Source organism: Rhinoraja longicauda, chromosome 4 (genome assembly GCF_053455715.1).
Source record: "Rhinoraja longicauda isolate Sanriku21f chromosome 4, sRhiLon1.1, whole genome shotgun sequence".
NCBI lineage: Eukaryota > Metazoa > Chordata > Chondrichthyes > Rajiformes > Arhynchobatidae > Rhinoraja > Rhinoraja longicauda.
This window is the reverse complement of record NC_135956.1, coordinates 79,809,417-79,824,838: the sequence shown is the minus strand read 5'-3', so window position 1 is coordinate 79,824,838 and position 15,422 is coordinate 79,809,417. Positions and strand designations below refer to the sequence as shown.

Genomic DNA, 15,422 nt, shown 5'->3' with positions numbered 1-15,422 from the left:
CTTGTTTTATTGGCAAAGTATTAATTAACACAGCAGCAGACATGGGAAAATAAAAATATGAAAGGAACAATATTTTTTGTCTCTGTGATAAAAGGGAAAGACAGAGTTGATTTAGGGAGCTGAAAATCTATTCTACTAACATTTCCTTTATAGTGTTACATCCTGGTGAATGGGTGAACTATCCTAGATATATCAGTAATAAAGAAAGGCAGGTAAATGATTTCCAAAAGCATTTTCCATTTTTGTTTTCAGGAAATTTTAAATTGTGTAAATATTCTCAAATCGTTTGATTTTCTCATATTCAAAGAAATAGCCATTGAAGGCTATTACCAAAAGAAAAATTTCAAATTTATTCTGAACATTCAAAATAATTTTTTTAATTATGTTTAAGACAGGAATATCTGAAATTAAAATGGTAGTCCTAAAAAGGTAAAAGACAGACTAAAGAAAAATACGTTGTTTACCACCGCGAATCATATTGTACATAATAAACATTAAACCTACATATTCTGACCCAGTACAGTGGCTGGATTAAACGATTGATGTGCAAATGACAAATACAATCAAGTAACTACAAACTTTTAATTAACCTTTGAATCCAAGGGATTCAATTCCAGACTTTTGATTTATCCATTAATGTGTAATAATTCACTTGACATTGCAACAGAATAATCTATTCCCCAAATTATCTGGTGCAAAAATGTTTGAATTCTTGAAAGTTTATAATTGTGTTGCATTGTGCAAAGGTTCCACATTTCACAAACTTACTCTTTAACAGTAATTAAACTAAATGACAGTAACTCCATTACATCAAACATGTAACTTCAATGTTCTTTTTTAATATATATCTCAATTTGCTAAGTATGATGATTGCTGTATCACAGCTCAGCAAATAACATTAAATGCATGCTGAGAAAACCTATGATAATCTTTTTTTTAGGAACAAGAAAGCTAAATAACCTATTCCTCCCAGCAGACTTACTATAAAACTAGCTCCCAGAAAAGAAGGAGCACGTTTTTTAGCAACTCGAAACGCAGTAGGCAGTACTGCTGATATTAAAATGTTGTTCACATTTCCCAAGACCTTTCGAAAAGTCCTTTGTTGCAGCACACGTTCATAGTACGATTCTAAATTTGGTCGTTTTCCATTTCCCCAATATTTTCTGGCAAGTCCAAGGAATTTCAGGCGATGTAATGTTACACTGAGTGATACATCTGCAAGTGTAAAAGACTCGCCACAGAGCCATGGCTGATGTCCTTCTTCTGCGCAAGAGAAATAAATCACATCAACAATTCCAGTTAAATATATAGCACGTTTTATGCTCGGGTCTTTTCTACAATTACAAGACAAGTTATTTTATTATTTAACTAGTGCATATGCTCCTGCCAATAAAAATGCAGTAATAAAGCAAAGATTCCAGACTTCCTACATCAGCTGGGAAATATAGTGCAATGTTGATTTGTTAAAAATATCGACCAACATCTGGTTGGACGCAAGTACTAATGTTATTTTTTTCTCCCTGTCCTCAATGGAGCATGGAGCAAAATAAACAAACTTTCACTCGGTAACGTAATTGCAAGTTCCAGGATAACCTGCAGGTCTATCCCTTGTTTCTCAAACTCCCCACAAAAGCTAATATTTAATACATTTAAACTTCCAACCCACAGAATAGTTACAGCATGGAAGGATAGTCATTTGGTTTGCACATGCCACATTTCAGCACAAAAGCAATTCAGTTAGCCACACTGCACCACCCTCCCTGTACAAGCAACCCCTGCATTACAACATTCATGTAATGGAAATTCATCATTCTCAGTCACAAACCACTAACCAAAAATTTGAGATAGAAAATATAATCCACTCTGTGAATGAAAGTAAATAAATAAAATTTTGTTTTCAACTCATTTTTTGTTGCATGCACAGATGATACATCTTTATATTATGGAAAACCCCATAGTTTTCCAGGAATGTGACCATACTTCTTAAAATGCATGGGTCACCTGTGTAACACTGTAAATTATTTTCTTTCAGATATATATCCAGTTCTCTTTGAACACCATGATCAAATCTGCTCTCCTGCTGTTCAATGTTGCATTCCGGACCCAAACTACACAATGTAATTTTTTAAAGTCATTTTCCAATCATCTTCATTTGTGATCAGTTTGTCATTGTGAACAGTTGCTCTCTATACCCTTTCAAAACCTCCATCTTCACAACTAAAACCCCTCGCCCTTGTAATAACAGAAATTATGGTCTCACTAATAATAGAGGATGGACTCATAATTTAAAGGGATTGAGGCACATCCCACAAAAGGTAATTAGAGAGTTTAATTTTAAGTGATTTGCAATAAAAATATATTGATGGGCTGAATTCGCTTTCCAAGTCAATCAGGTCAAAGACGCTTAAAACAGGCAAATGTGGCCATGCCACAATCCCATGAAAATGTAAAGTTCCTCACTTCAACATACAAGATCTGAGATACAATAGAAATGTTGTTGACTTTGGTTATCCATGCTGGAATGGAAAAGTGTTTATACTCCTGTTTGCCACCTACTAACATCTGTTGAACATTTGTAGATGTGGACATTGTGCAAGAATGAGCGACTTATATGTTCCTCAATGTTCAGGTTCCTACAGATATTCACTCTGTCCCCAAAAAGTACAAAATGGAGGCAGGCCCTTCAGTCCACCAGATTTGCATTCATCAATCACCCATTTATTCTAATTCTCTTTTTTTTAATTTTCCTACATTCTTGTCAACTTGTCCCAGATTCTACCATTCATCTACACACTCAGGGCTATTTACAGTGATCAATTAACCTGCCAATATATACATCTTTGGGATGTGGGACGAAGCAGGAGCACCTCGAAGAACACAGGGACAATGTGCAAACTCAACACACAAACAGAACCTAAGATTAGGATTGAACCAGGGTCTCTGGTGCTGAGACAGTGACTCTACTAATTGGCCCACTATACAGCCCTAAAGGTCTCAAGAAAGATTCTGTATTACCAGACCCCAGTGAAATGAAAGGAAAGTTTTAAATATACAATACAAAAGGACAATTTATTTCTAAAAAATATGAAGTTGTAAGTTTTTTTATTAAAAAAGCACTGAAAATAACTTTCACAATTCAATAGACAATAGACAATAGACAATAGGTGCAGGAGTAGGCCATTCAGCCCTTCGAGCCAGCACCGCCATTCAATGCGATCATGGCTGATCACTATCAATCAGTACCCCGTTCCTGCCTTCTCCCCATACCCCCTCACTCCGCTATCCTTAAGAGCTCTATCCAGCTCTCTCTTGAAAGCATCCAACGAACTGGCCTCCACTGCCTTCTGAGGCAGAGAATTCCACACCTTCACCACCCTCTGACTGAAAAAGTTCTTCCTCATCTCCGTTCTAAATGGCCTACCCCTTATTCTCAAACTGTGGCCCCTTGTTCTGGACTCCCCCAACATTGGGAACATGTTATCTGCCTCTAATGTGTCCAATCCCCTAATTATCTTATATGTTTCAATAAGATCCCCCCTCATCCTTCTAAATTCCAGTGTATACAAGCCCAATCGCTCCAGCCTTTCAACATACGACAGTCCCGCCATTCCGGGAATTAATCTAGTGAACCTACGCTGCACGCCCTCCATAGCAAGAATATCCTTCCTCAAATTTGGAGACCAAAACTGCACACAGTACTCCAGGTGCGGTCTCACCAGGGCCCGGTACAACTGTAGAAGGACCTCTTTGCTCCTATACTCAACTCCTCTTGTTACGAAGGCCAACATTCCATTGGCTTTCTTCACTGCCTGCTGAACCTGCATGCTTCCTTTCATTGACTGATGCACTAGGACACCCAGATCTCGTTGAACTCCCCCTCCTCCTAACTTGACACCATTCAGATAATAATCTGCCTTTCTATTCTTACTTCCAAAGTGAATAACCTCACACTTATCTACATTAAACTGCATCTGCCATGTATCCGCCCACTCACACAACCTGTCCAGGTCACCCTGCAGCCTTATTGCATCTTCCTCACAATTCACACTACCCCCCAACTTAGTATCATCTGCAAATTTGCTAATGGTACTTTTAATCCCTTCGTCTAAGTCATTAATGTATATCGTAAATAGCTGGGGTCCCAGCACCGAACCTTGCGGTACCCCACTGGTCACTGCCTGCCATTCCGAAAGGGACCCATTTATCCCCACTCTTTGCTTTCTGTCTGTTAACCAATTTTCTATCCATGTCAGTACCCTACCCCCAATACCATGTGCCCTAATTTTGCCCACTAATCTCCTATGTGGGACCTTGTCGAAGGCTTTCTGAAAGTCGAGGTACACCACATCCACTGACTCTCCCTTGTCAATTTTCCTAGTTACATCCTCAAAAAATTCCAGTAGATTTGTCAAGCATGATTTCCCCTTCGTAAATCCATGCTGACTCGGAACGATCCCGTTACTGCTATCCAAATGCTCAGCAATTTCGTCTTTTATAATCGACTCCAGCATTTTCCCCACCACTGATGTCAGACTAACTGGTCTATAATTACCCGTTTTCTCTCTCCCTCCTTTCTTAAAAAGTGGGATAACATTTGCTATTCTCCAATCCACAGGAACTGATCCTGAATCTATAGAACATTGAAAAATGATCTCCAATGCTTCCACTATTTCTAGAGCCACCTCCTTAAGTACTCTGGGATGCAGACCATCAGGCCCTGGGGATTTATCAGCCTTCAGTCCCATCAGTCTACCCAAAACCATTTCCTGCCTAATGTGGATTTCCTTCAGTTCCTCCATCACCCTAGGTTCTCCAGCCCCTAGAACATTTGGGAGATTGTGTGTATCTTCCTCAGTGAAGACAGATCCAAAGTAACGGTTTAACTCGTCTGCCATTTCTTTGTTCCCCATAATAAATTCCCCTGCTTCTGTCTTCAAGGGACCCACATTTGCCTTGACTATTTTTTTCCTCTTCACGTACCTAAAAAAACTTTTGCTATCCTCCTTTATATTATTGGCTAGTTTACCCTCGTACCTCATCTTTTCTCCTCGTATTGCCTTTTTAGTTAACTTTTGTTGCTCTTTAAAAGAGTCCCAATCCTCTGTCTTCCCACTCTTCTTTGCTATGTTATACTTCCTCTCCTTAATTTTTATGCTGTCCCTGACTTCCCTTGTCAGCCACAGGTGTCTCTTACTCCCCTTAGAGTCTTTCCACCTCTTTGGAATAAATTGATCCTGCAACCTCTGCATTATTCCCAGGAATACCTGCCATTGCTGTTCTACCGTCTTCCCTGCTAGGGCCTCCTTCCAATCAATTTTGGCCAGCTCCCGCCTCATGCCTCTGTAATCCCCTTTGCTATACTGCAATACCGACACTTCCGATTTTCCCTTCTGCCTTTCCATTTGCAGAGTAAAACTTATCATGTTGTGATCACTGCCTCCTAATGGCTCTTTTACCTCTAGTCCCCTTACCAGATCAGGATCATTACACAACACTAAATCCAGAATTGCCTTCTCCCTGGTAGGCTCCAGTACAAGCTGTTCTAAGAATCCATCTCGAAGGCACTCTACAAACTCTCTTTCCTGGGGTCCATTTCCAACCTGATTTTCCCAGTCTACCTGCATGTTGAAATCTCCCATAACCACCGTAGCATTACATTTTTGACACGCCAATTTTATCTCCTGATTTAACTTGCACCCTAAGTCGAGGCTACTGTTTGGGGGCCTATAGATAACTCCCATTAGGGTCTTTTTACCCTTACAATTTCTCATTTCTATCCATACTGATTCAACATCTCCTGATTCTATGTCACCCCTTGCAAGGGAATGAATATCATTCCTTACCATCAGAGCAACCCCACCCCCTCTGCCCACCTGTCTGTCTTTTCTATACGTTGTGTAGAATTCAATCTCATTGAACAGAAAACTAAACTAAATCTTAGACTTAAAGGCCACAAAAAAGTTTCAATGTATACAGCACAACTGGACAACATTAAGCAGCTTCAGTGAGCCAATGAATGATCTGATAAGATAGAAAGCTCCGCAAATTGAAGACATGGAAGTCAAAATCTCAGCTGATGATAATGATTTTGATTGCACATACCATTAAACGAGGCTTGAATTTTTACATAGTCTGATACCTACAGTACAATTTTGATTTCCCCTGCAATGTTAAATAAATGCTTTCTACCAAGTGGAAAAACCTAAAGAAAATATGCCCTCGTTTATGCGAAATACAAAAATACACCCACTTGCCTGCATTTGGCTTTGAGGGACATAACAATTTCATTATTCTCGAGTTTGTCCTCTGACAATGAGGAAAGAAAAGCAGAACAGTGTGCAAGTATAAAAATGATTTATTTGAAACTGACCTGGCGTCTCCTCGACCCTTCTCTGCAACTCCGTCTCCACCTGGTCCAGAACATTTTCCAGCTCACTTAATATTTTTTTCAGGTAGTTTAGATTATCATGATCCCGTATTTTAGACTGATGAAGTAAAAATGTTTTAAAACTGAGTCAATTTAAATTACATATAGGACAAAAAAAGATTTCTCTCTTTTTAACATCGTACAGATAATAGACTCTGGCAAATAAATCAAATTAAATGAAAATCAGCAGTATTGCTTATGCTGAAGCAGCAAATAATGTGGCATTTTCAGTGAGCATGGTATCTGCTCCTCAGCCTTATTTCTGCAATTTGACCGTTCCTATTTCCCAGAGAAAGGATGCTAGCAGGTGAATGCACACCAACTATTAAAAACTGACAGAACTTAGATTAAATATATTAAGAATATTTGAATAAGAGTGGACATCATTATCATCGAACTACACCATTTTTTGAGCACTCAGGCAGATAGATGTTTAACAAAACCAAGGAGCTTTGATACCAAAAAAATCAGGTCCCCAATAATTCTAAATTACAAAACATTAGCATTATCACACAAATATTTCACAGGAAGTGATTTTGAAAAGCTGATTTCCGCACTACAGAAAAACAAGCAAGAATATGCAATGTAATTTGGTAAACTGTAGCAAGACGAGATGAAGCACCCAAACCTGGATTAGTTCATGGTTTTACTCAGGTCCACAATTCAACATTTACATTTTTTTGGTAATAGTTTTCCATTGTTCATATATTTCAAAGTGAGGCTGAAGCCAAGACTATACAACTAGTTTTATCCTAAGCAGACAATTAAAAAATATTTAAAGCAATGTGCATAATACAAAAATGTCCAAGATTCATTCACTGCATTATAAAGACTTTTACCTTGATTTGTTTTTGTTTTGTTAAATATGCTTCACTCAGTTCTGGGTGTTCCTGAGCAAGCTTCTTTAATTCAGATTCTGTGTTTGCAATTTGGCCTGAAAACAAATAACACTGTCCTTTAGATTTCAAAAAGATGGATAGGTAATCTCCATTCCACTCACACCGTGGCTGAATATAAACTTGAATATCTTCACCTGACCTTTCACTTAACCAAATTAAATTTCCAGAACTGAAACATTTTCAGAGAGGCTGAGGGTAGTGACAAGACTTTAGCAGTGTGGAGATGACCAAGGCTCTCCCCTGTCAGTCAAGTTTAGGAATAACACAGCTGCGTTACTCAATTTTTATCTAATAATCTTTCATCCGTTGTATATTTTCAGGAAATATCACCATGCTTCCTTCTGCAATTTTTTTTTTCTGTTCTTATAAACAGACCTTCGATGCTGCACAACAGCCTCTGTGCCAAGTCATACATCCAACCCCACTCTCAACTCGTTGTATTGAAAGCCTGCGTCAGCCAATGGAATAGCAGAATCATCACCTGAAATAAATCACACCCACATTTTGCTTCCTGACATGTTCTATTATCATAATCCTTTTGTCTGCTATCGATCAACTTGTCATCTAATCTGGTTTCTTTTACCCTATCACACAGATCTTCACTTTGCTCGACACAACTACTCGTTTAGCAACCTAAAATATTGTTTTTTCCCCGAGATGCTACCAGTCTGGAGTATTTTCAGCATTCTCTTTGTTATTTAAAAATCCCATTGGTAAAGTGGAAATTTCTACAATGTGCTCCATGTTCTCTTCCAAATGAAAAGGCATATGATAGATTAGTAACAGGACTTCAACTATGAGGTATGGATAACAACTTGTATTTTTTATAGCATCTTAAATTTGAAATTTGAATTTTGAATACATTTTATTGGCCAAGTATGTATACATACAAGGAATTTGCCTTGGTGCTTTGCTCGCAAACATGTGAACTCAGCTGGATAACTGTCATAAAGTGGAATACCAAGTACAAACTACACATTTTTATAAAGGAACAGAGCTAGAGAGATTTAGAAGGGGATGCTACATGGGTCTAGCAATTGAAACCATGGCCAACAATCATGGAATATAGAAATCACGCACATACAAAAACTCATAGGTGAAGGACACAGAGATCCCAGGGATGTACAGTCAGAAGATATTAAAAAAGAGAAGAACAAAGTCAGGGAGCTACATGAAAGCAAGGATGATAATTTTAAACTGTTGGCATTGTAGGACCATGAGCCAATGTAATCAATAACTGAAAGTGATGGATTAATAGACTTGGAATATGCCCGGAAATGTGAAGTAGAGCTTTGAATTAGCTGAAGTGTGTGGAAAGTGGAGGAAGAAAAACAGCCATGAAATGATTGAATTATGACACAAAGAACATGGATGCAAGTTTAGGCAGTCAATGGCCTAAAGCGGCAATAGGAATATGGCAGCAGGGAGTTTAGAGAGGGAATGTCAAATGGCACTAGCAATTGAAACCAACGATGTAACAATCTTATCAGCTCTATTCAGGGGCAAATAGTTGAAGCAACAAGTGGTGCTTATAATCATTATGTCTAACATGTTGTAAAACATGCAGCATCGCTGGAGAACATGGATAGGTGACTTTTTGGGTCAGGACCCATCTTCAAACCCTGCCCAAGATGATAAGAAATTGCAGAGAATTGTGAATATAGTCTAGACCAAACCACAATCTAGCCTCCCCCTGTCGATTCTATCTGCAGTTCACACTGCCTCATGAAAGCAGATAACATAATCAAGGATCATCTAAACCCCAGTTATTCCCTCCTCTCCAGTCAGGCAGAAGATGCAAAAGCTTGAAACTACGTACCATCAGATACAGGAACAGCCTCTTATCAGACTACTTTAAAGTCCTCACATAAGCTAAGGGTATGATACCTATCATATAACCAACCTCATTGCAACCCTCGCATTTTTTTAAAATCTGCACTTTTTCTGTAACTGTAACGTATAACACTGCAACACTATTCTGCACTCTGAGATATTTGCTTTTTGCACCTATGTGGTGTACTTGTGCAGTGAGTGGCTTGATTACACTCATGTATGGTATGATTTGACTGGATAGCCTGCAAACAAAGTTTTTCAATGTATCTCAATACACATGACAAGAATAAACCAATACCAAACCACCAAACTAAATAAATAGTCAACTATTAAAATTGTATACAAACATGGAAATGTAGGTGTGAATAATAAACTATTTAGTACATTCAAAATAACTTTAGCTGTAACGTTGAATTCAGACTTCAGTTTCACCATGCTGCCCTCTACAGGGGATCTGTGATGGACACAAGCTGTTTAAGTAATATATTTTCTTTCTTCTTCTTCTTAAGCCCGTTGCTCCTCTAGGGACCATAGGCCATTGACAAATGTCCTCCACCTCACTTGGTTGATGGCGGTTCTTTCAAGATCTCCCCAGTTGAGCCCACTCCCAGCCATTTCTGCCTGAACACCTCTTCTTCAGCTGTTACTGGGGCAACCTCTTTTCCTTTTTCCTTATATTTTACAGGATTTTATTTTGAAAATAATATAGGTACCAAACTGACTATTTATCACAAGCGACATCCAAAGAGATAATACACAATGAGCAGGATAATATACGCCTAAATCTCCTAGTCAGAGTACTCCATCTGGGTCTACTTTCATTTGCTTTTCTCCTTAACCTATGCAACATTGTTTGCAACTACTATCGATTAAGTGCATAACATTACTTGATCTAGTGTGGTAAGTGGCAGCCTCGCCAACAGCCTGTCTCGTCCCTTTCTTCTTTTGTTGTTTTTAGTCTGTTTTATTTGTATATTTTAGGGTATCTTTAGTTTTTGTATTATGTGGGAGGTAGGCTTGGGGAAAACTTTTTTAATCTCTTCCTGCGACGGAGATGCAACATTTTCTGTATCTTATCTCTGTCCGCACTGCAGCCTAACATCATGGAGCTGGCGGTCCCTTTATTAGGGATCAACTTCGGGAGCTCCAACCACAGGAGATTCGACTGCCCCGATCGCAGGAGCCTTAATCGCTCCGTTGCGGGGGCTTCGATTGCCAACTGTGGGAGCTTCGATCGCCCCGACCGAGAGAAAAGGAGGAAAAAGGTGAAAGTTATTCACCTTCCATCACAGTGAGGAATGTGAGGTTGCCGAAAAACAAGATGGACGTGCTGCCTGCGCTGGTGGGACTCGGAGGGAGCGCTGTGAGTCCAGTGATCTTGGTGTTTACCGGGACATCGCGCCATGTGGACATCCCGGAGTCTGGTGCGAGTGCAGATGACTTTCTGACTGTTCGGGCGGACAGATACAGCAGAAAGTGACAGCGGTCGGTACAATTCTGGTCACATCACGGTGAAGGAACATTGATCCGATGGCTGTGGGTCTCCGCTTATGCTGTGTCCTAGGGATTCTCAAACGCCGCTTTGGTGGCTGTTTATGTTTAATCTTTATGTAGTTTTGTATCTTGTTCATTTTTTGGTATGACTGCATGGAAAATCAAATTTCACTGTACCTCGGTACACGTGACAATAAAGGACCATTGAACCATAAAAATGTCTAGCGCAAATTAACATCAAAAGTGCAGCCACGTTAAAATGTGCACCTTTCCTAAGCAAGCTTCTGTGAAACAAAAATAATTATCACTCCTTGTTTAAAATATCTTTACCTTCAAGTTATTTTAGATTAGGGCATAGCATTAAATTATATCGTTCTGTTTGGATTTTAAACACGTGAACTAATTCAAATAGTGATCAACATCCGGATTTCAACTACAAATATTCTCAAACTTAAATTTGTAAATTGTCCTCCATTTAAGTTTAAAAGGAGATTTGGTAATCAACTAAATTTGGTAAATTCCACTTACTGCGAATTCGAGTGGTTGCATATGCAGGAATCATAGAATCCAGAGTTAACTCTGGGTGAAGAATACAACCATGCGTGTAGGCATCCATAGGGAGAGAATCTAACAATTCTCTGTAATGTTGTACTCTTGGAAAGTACAAACTTCCTTCTTCTGGCATCAATTTGGGGATGTTAGCTGAAGGTACAAACATACAAAGTCGATCCACTCTTATTAAAGAAAGCAATGAGATATGGAAAGTGGAATACATTTACAGATAATGTCTTTCAAAAGGCTTGGCCTTTCTCTACCAAAGAGATTTGCTGGCAAGAATTACATAACACTTAAACACAGAAAATTCAACAAGAGCATAACTTAGGTTTTTGATTTTTTTCTGAATTAAAAAGAATTGAAGACAATAAATGTACCTGGAAGTTCACTCTGCTAATTAGTTCATTACGCCTTTTTAAGTTTGATATCTAATATCCTAGTTTGACTACAAATATACATTTATTTGACATATAGAGAATGCATATTATTCTAAATAACCTTGAATATGAATCACATATTACGTTAAAACAGAACAAGCATTAAAATTTACCTCAGGAACTGGAGTCTGCTAGGTCTACACATTCTACAATTGTTGAAATTATATCTATGATTTGATGCAACAAAGGAATAACTGTAAAGGAAAATAAAAATAAAAATATGCACATTTGTTCAAAAAAATCAAACTGGATTAAAAAATTCTTAACTTGAAATGAAAATATGAAATGTAAAAATAGTCAAATCTTAACTTAAAAATACATGTTGCTAGCATGTAAAACTATGCATATGAAAAGCACATGTTCTTTTTTCAAAGTGAAAGAGTTAGCAATCAAGGTGCCAGAAATTTGTCTGGACCAACATAAACCATTCGCAAGAATATAATCTGTTACTTAAAAAGGGTATTCCATGGGCTCTGAATAATTTTGTAATTTCATGACTGAATATAGTTTTTAAAAAAAGGATTTAAATGCACTTTGATGTACAAGGTAATTAATTGCACAGAAAGACACGGATGTCCCATTCCGATGCCATTTCATAGAAGCACGAACAATTATGGCACTGGAAGCCTGCATTCCACCTATCCAGTCCACATCAACCAAAACTGAGCAATTTATTCCCACTTCCTAGCTCCCAGTCTTGTAAATAATGACTCAAGTGCTCAGAGATACCTTCTGATGCAATAATTTCTGCTTCTATCATTCTTTCAGAATTCTAGGTCATTAAGTCATACGGAGTGGAAACAGGCCCTTCGGCCCAACTTGCCCACACTGGCCTACATGTCCTATCTACACTCGTCCCACCTGGCTGTGTTTGGCCCAAATCCCTCCAAACCTGCTCTATCCATGCACCTAATTGGTTCTTAAACGTTGCAATAGTCCCTGCCTCAACTACCTCCTTCGGCAGCTCGTTCCATCCACCCACCGCCCTTTGTGTGAAAAAGTTACCCTTCAGATTCTTATTGAATCTTTCCCCCTTCACCTTAAACCTATGTCCTCCGGTTCTCGATTCCCCTACACTGAGCAAAAGATTCTGTGCGTCTACCTACCCAATCTATTCCTCATGATTTTATACACCTCTATAAGATCACCCCTCATCCTCCTGAGCTCCAAGGAATAGAGTCCCGGCCTGCTCAACCTCTCCCTATAGCTCACAACCTTCAGTCCTGGCAACATCCTCGAAAATCTTCTCTGCACCCTTTCCAGCTTAACAACATCTTTCCTATATCATAGTGCCCAGAACTGAGCACAATAGACAATGGATAATAGGTGCAGGAGGAGGCCATTCAGCCCTTCGAGCCAGCACCGCCATTCAATGTGATCATGGCTGATCATTCACAATCAGTACACCGCTCCTGCCTTCTCCCCATACCCCCTGACTCCACTATCTTTAAGAGCTCTATCTAGCTCTCTCTTGAAAGCATCCAGAGAATTGGCCTCCACTGCCTTCTGAGGCAGAGAATTCCACAGATTTACAACTCTGACTGAAAAGGTTTTTCCTCATCTCCGTTCTAACTTATTCTTTAACTGTGGCCCCTGGTTCTGGGCTCCCCCAACATTGGGAACATGTTTCCTGCCTCTAACGTGTCCAATCCCTTAATAATCTTATATGTTTCAAAAAGATCCCCTCTCATCCTTCTAAATTCCAGTGTATACAAGCCTAGTCGTTCCAGTCTTTCAACATACGAGTCCCACCATTCCAGGAATTAACCTAGTGAACCTACGCTGCACGCCCTCAATAGCAAGAATATCCTTCCTCAAATTTGGAGACCAAAACTGCACACAGTATACTCTAAATGCTGCATCACCAATATCTTACCTAACTGCAACATGACCTCCCAACATCTATACTCAATACTCTAACTGATGATGGCCAATGTGTCAAAAAGCCTTTTTAACCACCCTATTGACCTGTCACACAACCCTGATTTTTTTTCTTTCAATGTTTGTTGATTCTTTCCATTAGCTAATATCTGTTAGTTATCACCTGTGGACACAAGAAATAAAAGCTGGTGTTGGAATTGCCCCCTGATACCTGCCCCACTATTCCATAAGGTGACAGCTATTTCTTTTTAACCTCAACACCAATCATCACATCTCCATTATTCCCTGAATATTCAAAAATATATTGATCTGAGTGTACTGTCCTTTTGAATAGTTCACTACATTCATTACATTGAATAAAGAAATCTCTGCAAGTCCTAAATGAATGTCCTTATTTTGAAAATGTAAAAAAACAGTCCTACACCCACCAGCCAGGAAAGCATTATCCCTGCATTACCCAGTCACACTCTGTGGGAGATCAATGCTCATTCTGCTAAATTCTCTAGAATTTTGGCCTAAACTGCTCAATCTCTCATCATGGGCACTCCCCATGGGTAAGGAAATGGGTACTTATAGATGAGATATTTCTAAACTCTTTTTTTCAACATTGAAAGATGAGATATGGTCCCTAATAAAAATGCATACAAATGCAAACTTGCCTTCAATTTAACATGGACGTCAAACTTCAGTTTGGGAACAATGAGAGGAGAATGTGATTTTGTTTTTACACCAGAGGGTGCTGTACTTCACTTATGCTTGTGAACCAGGATTACTAACACTTTCACGAGGAAGCTCTGGAAACTGAATCAAACCAAGTCAAATCAACTTAGGCCAAAAAACATTTCATGTCCTGACATCAACACCAGGATGCAATATTTAATTTTAATAGCATGAAACTGTAATTGGTGATGCCAATTATAAACTTATTTGTCATTGTAGCTAGATTTTCTCTTGCCCTGATTCACATAAAACACAGGGTTCCTACAAACCCTCAGCTTCTTAAGACATTACATACTTGAGCTGATCGTCATTCTATAAGCAACGATTTCCTTCTTAAACCTGCTAGAGTTCCATAAATGACCTGATGCTACACGAGCAGGAAATAAAAAAACACTTAATGCCAGATTCTTGGGTTTGGTTCCAAACCCAATTAGTAAAGCTTACTGAAATTTTCAGTTTGAACTCATGAAAAATTAGCAAATTTATTAATTCATGAAAAATACGGAAACTAGTGGTCCGTGGAGGAAACAGAGGAAGGACAGGAAAGAAAATTCTTGATAAATTTTGAGTTTCAATTTAATTAAGCCTCCAAATCACATGTCCACATGTACACATACCCACAGGCACACACCCACAAGTATTTTCTTGAATATTACCATCTTCAAATTTGTTCTCCAGGTAATCAATGATCTGAGTGGATTCACAGATAATGTTGTCTCCGTGTATTAAGACAGGTACCTCTCCTGCTGGATTCAAGCGCATAAACCAGGGTTCGTTGTGCTCACTTAATGGTAGGTTGACATCATACTCCTCGCATTTTAGGCCTTTTTCAGCAATAACCAAACGAACCTGAAAACAGTAAACAGGCACCATTACCACCACTTATTTTTAATCCTTTCAGATCATGCTTTCTAGCAAAAGCATTGAATCCATTGCTCCAAGGAGGCGCTGGCAAAGGCAACGATGCTGGTACATCGACGGGCCAGCGCACCATCAACTCTCACGGTCGAAGCATCTGGCACAGCTGTGGGCGGAAAACTGATCAAAGGTAGCTGGCAGACCCTCGCCTTTTTCAGTCGTCACCTGAGACCCCCCCCAGCAGAAATACAGCGCTTTCGACCGGGAGCTCCTCGTTCTCTACCTGGCCATCCGGCATTTCCGCTACTTCCTCGAGGG

General features: G+C 39.1%; 1 protein-coding gene across 6 annotated transcripts in view; it reads right to left on the bottom strand.

The window, feature by feature from the left end:
* Positions 1-348: 348 nt before the first annotated feature.
* Positions 349-15,422, bottom strand: part of gdap1 (ganglioside induced differentiation associated protein 1) — a 45,768-nt gene continuing 30,694 nt past the window's right edge. For 3 of the 6 annotated variants that reach the window (XM_078398179.1, XM_078398177.1, XM_078398178.1), the window contains exons 2-6: positions 14,903-15,095; positions 11,182-11,355; positions 7,267-7,361; positions 6,371-6,485; positions 349-1,263 (exon numbers count right to left, since the gene is read on the bottom strand). In XM_078398179.1, coding sequence (XP_078254305.1) covers positions 920-1,263; positions 6,371-6,485; positions 7,267-7,361; positions 11,182-11,355; positions 14,903-15,095 — 921 coding nt within the window. In that variant the 3' untranslated portion in view covers positions 349-919. Of the gene's footprint in view, positions 1,264-6,370; positions 6,486-7,266; positions 7,362-11,181; positions 11,356-11,758; positions 11,840-14,902; positions 15,096-15,422 lie in introns of those variants that run through there. The other 3 variants (XM_078398181.1, XM_078398182.1, XM_078398180.1) reach the window with 3 other exon arrangements.